Source organism: Sinocyclocheilus anshuiensis, unplaced genomic scaffold (genome assembly GCF_001515605.1).
Source record: "Sinocyclocheilus anshuiensis isolate Anshui unplaced genomic scaffold, SAMN03320099.WGS_v1.1 scaffold481, whole genome shotgun sequence".
NCBI classification, from domain to species: Eukaryota; Metazoa; Chordata; class Actinopteri; order Cypriniformes; family Cyprinidae; genus Sinocyclocheilus; species Sinocyclocheilus anshuiensis.
Window position 1 is genome coordinate 2832231 of NW_015539907.1, and position 4682 is coordinate 2836912.

Here is a 4682-nt window from a genome sequence, read left to right on the forward strand (position 1 = left end):
TTACAGCTCAATGACAAAACACTCCATTCTGATTTCTTTATTTTTCAGTTTACTTCACAAGTCTCATACTTACTCTTAAAGTAACCATTGCCTACATGAAACAATAATATGACCCATGGCCATCTTGGTGTAAGAATTAAAACTCCTGACTTCTATAGTTTAAGCACTGCTGCCATCTACTGCTTCCTTATAGAACCATATCAAGTGCTTTGAGAACTACATTACAAATGAACCAAAAGGAAAAATTTGAGATGAGCAAAATAACCCACTATATGAACCAAACAAGTATATCAAATGCCGTTTATTAACAGTTTTGTCTGCAGCAATGTCATACAAGTGAAACTACATGGAAAGTGTGCTGTTCCAAGGTGCTGCCTACTAAAGTCATGAAAATGACTTTTACTAAAGGATTTTTAAAGAAACAGCAGATGCTTCGATTGTCCCAACTGTCCAAATGCAAGAGAGTACACATCAACATATATATATATATAAAAACAAATACCTAATGTGCTTGAGAGACAGTTAGAAAACAACATTTGTAACACTTTTGTTTTGAAACCCACCCAGACCCACACTCACACCAAAATGAATTTTACATGGCAACACCCAGGTAGAAAATGCAGTACAAAAACAGCTTTGGTGAACTTGTGTAGTCTTCTATAAAAAAAAGTTTTTCCATAAAAGCATTTTTTTTTAAAAAGTTAAATATTATAAAGTGAATTTGCTATTGCACACAGTGATAAGAGGCTTCGAGAGGAAAGGACTCTGCTGTGATGACAATACTAGAGCAGTCTCAAGGCTTTCTGCGTCTACAAAACAAAATTGAGGCAATTTTTTAAAAAGCTGTTTTCACCAGTGTGACTACAAACAAATGAAACTGTATGCAAATAAAGAGCTTACTTTGGATATCCGTGATGCTGGTATCCAGGTCCCAGGTTTGAGCCAGCTCTCATCTCCAATGCCACAGAGCACTAGAGAATAAAGACGATGGGTTAGGAAACAAATATTTTCATATTTAAAATATACAAATTATGCACACAACCCCATTCAAGCGTTTGGGGTCAGCAAGTTTACATTTTTTATAGAAATTCAGCAAGAATGCATTAAACTGATCAAAAGTGACAGTAAAAATCACAATATAACAAAATCAATTTCAAATGCTGTATTTTGAACTTTGTTCCAAGAATTTAAGAAAAAGGGTTCTCGCAAAAATTAAAGAGCACAACTGCTTTCAATATTTGTGTTTTTTACACTACAGTGACTTCTAAAAGGATCATGTGACACTGAAAACTGGAGTAATGGCTTCTGAAAATTTAGAATTGCAAATCACAGGAATAAATTACATTAAAATATTAAAACCGAAAAGTCATTTTAAATTGCAATACTGTTTCACAATATCACGGTTTCACTGAATTTGATGAGAGCCAGTTTTTAATATACCAAAAAAAGTCACTGTTGATCAGTGTTGATATCAGTATTTTACCCTTGTCTCCACATCAGTCCAGTCTCCTTCCATAGGCTCACCATCTGGGCCTGTCTCTGATGATCGTCTCTTACGGCTACAACCAAAAAGCACAACAATACAGAGCATTTACTACGAGACCTAGAAATTTGCTGCCAAGTTTGAATTGCATTGGAGGTCATTACCTGGCTGCAACAGGGTTTTCCTGCTTGAGCGTTTCGATATCTGTGAACTGAACAGCCTGTCCTCCACCTCTAGTTTTGAACACTTCACCCTGATAAAGAGCAAAAGATTTGAGTTTCAGCTGACAACCAAAACCAGTCAGATTGAGCAAGACCACTAGAAAAAGAAGCTACCTTGATTAGCTTGGTCTGGATCTCTCCATCTGATGCAACTTCCTGGTGCGTCAGAACATACTTGTCACACTTGGACAGAGCTTTCTCATTGGGAGCATTCACTGTGATGGCATTGGGGATGTTTGGCTGCAGAACTGTATCCAGGTCCACGTTAGTGGTGGGTTTATGATCAACCCACCTCTCCCCACCTGCGGAGTGCGAGCGTCTGTGTAGAGGCCGAACCGGCGGCCCAGTCTATTCAATTAAAACACAAACACAGTAAGACAAACAGAAGACGGTCCTTAAGCATGCTGAAGCATTAGTGTGTTAGTCAATCTCTACAGAAGCACAAACTAAACGTACCAAGCGGTTAAGAGGGAAGAAAAAAGCTGAAAATGTTCCCATTCAAACAAGCTCCAAAAGATAAATATGCTTTTCAGTATGCAGATTAAAGCTGTAAATGCTGACATTATTCAATTGCTTTTCACACACTTTAGACAAGTTAAATTACGTGCAGGAGTAACAGATGACAATGAGAAGATGAAAACTCAAATTTATTTGTCTAAAAGTGCAAAGAAAATGCCATTACATGGTTAAAATAAGCAGCACATAATACCTTATTTTACATATATATCTTCTGGGTAATAATTAATGCAGCTGAGAAACAGATCAAAAGGTCTACATTGAGTCTACATTAGTGTCTTGATGAAGCTCTACCTACAACTACAGCAAGTTACTCCACTGACCCAGTGACTCGTTTCCTCTAGGTCTACCTCTGCTGGCTGGACAGGCACCTCTCTGGCCCAACACCTGCCTCTTCTCCTGCTAAGACTGTCGGGAAGGCCCTGAGCTCTCTTCCTACTGACTGGAGGCGACTGGCTACCCTGCCTGCAAGACTGTGGGACACCCTGCTCCCACTCGGAGATGCAGGAGGCCACAGACACACTGCCTGGTCTGAGGAAGTGAGGATCTGGCCTGACCGTCTGAGAGAAGTTATATATGGGCTCCAGGGAGGAGAGGGATGACTGAGAACCATTGTAGGGAGACTGCAAGCGACATGAGATTAGTACACACATTGTTTGCATGCAACACACACCAGTACATTAAAAACAGCATTTACGGCATTAAAAACAGGTTGGAATCTGTAAAAAAGTGCACAGGGTATTTATACACACACACTGCAATAGCAGACCATGCATGGACATATAAAGAGGAGGTTTGTGGATTAGGTTAGGCATAAATCTCAGGGGCAGGCGGTCTAGAAACGTATGTCAGTTAAACGTACAGGAACAGGCGACGGGGAAGCGGATCTCTTGGCAGGCACTTTGTCCTTTTCTCTGGAGGGCCGCTGTGGCTGCCGGTTCTCCGTCTTTCCCTCAGTCACGATGGCTTTGAGCTGTTTGAGTTTCTCATCCTTCACCCACAGCTTATTCTGCATTTCCAGCTGCTTGGCATTTACCCGCCTCTCCTGTAGAGAACAAACAAAAGCTGCATGTATCACACCACTAACAAATTAAATTCTACAGACACAAAAAAAATCATTTCGCATATGGTCTATGGGAAGACACTCACACACTCCTTCTCCCACTTAAGCTTGGAGTCAGTGACAATGCCTTGCATGCGTGTTTCCATGCGTCTCTTTTCAGACATTTCCCTTTGCAGCCGGTGTTCTCTGCTCTCCAGTTCCTGCTGTAGAGATCGCTTGTCCTCTTCATAGATGTTGGTAGTTTTCTGTAGAATGTCAATCTGTAACAGAAACATTTTGCAGATGCATTAGAGGCCATATTCAGAACTTTTGTTAGTATGACACTTAAAATAACTGTCATTCCAACCATAATTATTGTAGCTTAATTTGCGTTGTAAATGCCAGATATAAAGCTATCAGGCAGACATACACTCATACACTACTGTTCAAAAGTTCTAATCTTTAAAGAGACTCATGCTCATCAAGGCTACATTTGATCAAAAATACAAAAAAGTGATAAAAGTAATAAAAGTGAAATAACAACTATACATTTTTTAATTTAATATATTTTAAAGTGTAATACACTCCCATGACGGCAAAGCTGAATTTTCAGCAGTCATTAGAAATCCACCAGAAATTGATATACTGATCTGGTGCTTAAAGGGGTCATATGATGCTTTTTTAAAGATCATTATTTTGTGTATTTGGTGTAACAGAATATGTTGACATGCTTTAATGTTCAAAAAACACATTATTTTTCAAATACTGTACATTATTGTAGGTCCTCTATGCCCCGCCTCTCTCAAACGCTTCGTTTTCTACAAAGTCCCTCCTTCCGACAAGCGCAGTCTGCTCTGATTGGCCAGCTGACCCAGTGCATTGTGATTGGCCGAACACCACAATCACTCGTTGGAAATGTAACGCCCCTTACCATAATCGCGAGCTTCATCTTTCAAAATAAATGTAAAGACAGAGCCCGAAAGGGGAACAGAGTCACGTGACAGACACAGTGATGAAGCTGGTATGTGTGCAGCTTGTAACACTCCAAAGAGACAGGAAAACTTGAAATCGCATCATATGACCCCTTTAAGAAACATTTTTACTATCAATGTTGAAAACAGTTGTGCAGTTTAAGATTTTTGTGGTAACTCATTTGTTTTTCAAATTTACTTAAAAGAAAATTATAACATTACACATGTAATTGTCACTTTTGATCAATTTAAAGGGGTCATATGATGCTGCTAAAAATAACATTATTTTGTGTATTTGGTGTAATGAAATGTCTTTTATGCGGTTTAAAGTTAAAAAAACACATTATTTTCCACATACTGTACATTATTGTTTCTCCTCTATGCCCCGCCTTTGTAAAAATCGACGCGTTTCAAAAAGGCGGGGCATAGAGGAGAAACAATCATGTACA

The 4682-nt window shown here is 39.1% G+C and overlaps 1 protein-coding gene across 5 annotated transcripts in view; it reads right to left on the reverse strand.

The window, feature by feature from the left end:
- Window positions 1-286: 286 nt before the first annotated feature.
- The window catches only part of kif23 (kinesin family member 23), an 11317-nt gene continuing 6921 nt past the window's right edge, over window positions 287-4682 (reverse strand). For 4 of the 5 annotated variants that reach the window (XM_016483267.1, XM_016483265.1, XM_016483264.1 and 1 more), the window contains 7 exons: window positions 3370-3543; window positions 3083-3265; window positions 1819-2052; window positions 1648-1736; window positions 1484-1559; window positions 901-971; window positions 287-809 (listed from right to left, as the gene is read on the reverse strand). In XM_016483267.1, the coding sequence (XP_016338753.1) occupies window positions 794-809; window positions 901-971; window positions 1484-1559; window positions 1648-1736; window positions 1819-2052; window positions 3083-3265; window positions 3370-3543 (843 nt within the window). In that variant the 3' untranslated portion in view covers window positions 287-793. Of the gene's footprint in view, window positions 810-900; window positions 972-1483; window positions 1560-1647; window positions 1737-1818; window positions 2053-2794; window positions 3266-3369; window positions 3544-4682 lie in introns of those variants that run through there. The other variant, XM_016483268.1, reaches the window with a different exon arrangement.